We start from the raw sequence: 633 nt of genomic DNA on the forward strand, positions 1-633 counted from the left end.
CCACCTTCTCCATGTGGTCCCAGTTGGTGACCGTGGCCCGCGAGAGGGGGTACACCAGGTTGAGTTTCTCTTGCTGCTCCTGAACCTCATCGCCGATGAACCAGACTTTCCTGTCCAGCCCCACCATCAGGTCCTGGGAAGGCGGGGACAGGCGTGGGGGGAGGGAGTGGGGGGGACCACCTGCGCCCCCCTGCGTGCCTGACCGCTGTCGGCATGGCTCCCGGTCACGCTGGCTCTGTGGCCTCGCAAGCCTGCACCCCGTTTCCAAATAATACACCTGAGAGGTGTCAGCCAGTGACCCCCAGGGGAGGGGGCTGTGGCTGCCACTGCGTGGACACGCGTCCTGACCACATCTGGTGGGGGACCCACAAAGAAGGAGGGGGGGAGCGGGGACTGTGTGGGGGGCAGGCACCGGCCTCCACATTCGGTGCGCTGGCGGGAGGGGGCCTGCCGGCTGCTCTCTGGGAGAAGGAACCAGCTACTTGCAGATCTGCCCCCATCGTCCCTGCGGGGCTGCCAGGGGCCCCTGTGGGATCCGGTGCTGCCAGCGTGGCCCTGGCTCTGGGGGATCGGGGAGGCCTACGCCATGGACCTGCTGAAGCAGACAGCATGGGGGGCCGGCCTCGCCTTCAT

At 67.5% G+C, this 633-nt stretch overlaps 1 protein-coding gene across 1 annotated transcript in view; it reads right to left on the reverse strand.

The window, feature by feature from the left end:
- Nucleotides 1-633, reverse strand: part of LOC102767901 (actin) — a 15,672-nt gene that overhangs the window by 14,783 nt on the left and 256 nt on the right. Inside the window, exon 2 of the mRNA XM_006753095.1 lies at nucleotides 5-133. Within this exon, the coding sequence (XP_006753158.1) occupies nucleotides 5-133 (129 nt within the window). The remainder of the gene's footprint in view (nucleotides 1-4; nucleotides 134-633) is intronic.

This window comes from Myotis davidii, unplaced genomic scaffold (assembly GCF_000327345.1).
Source record: "Myotis davidii unplaced genomic scaffold, ASM32734v1 scaffold3211, whole genome shotgun sequence".
Classification (NCBI taxonomy): Eukaryota; Metazoa; Chordata; class Mammalia; order Chiroptera; family Vespertilionidae; genus Myotis; species Myotis davidii.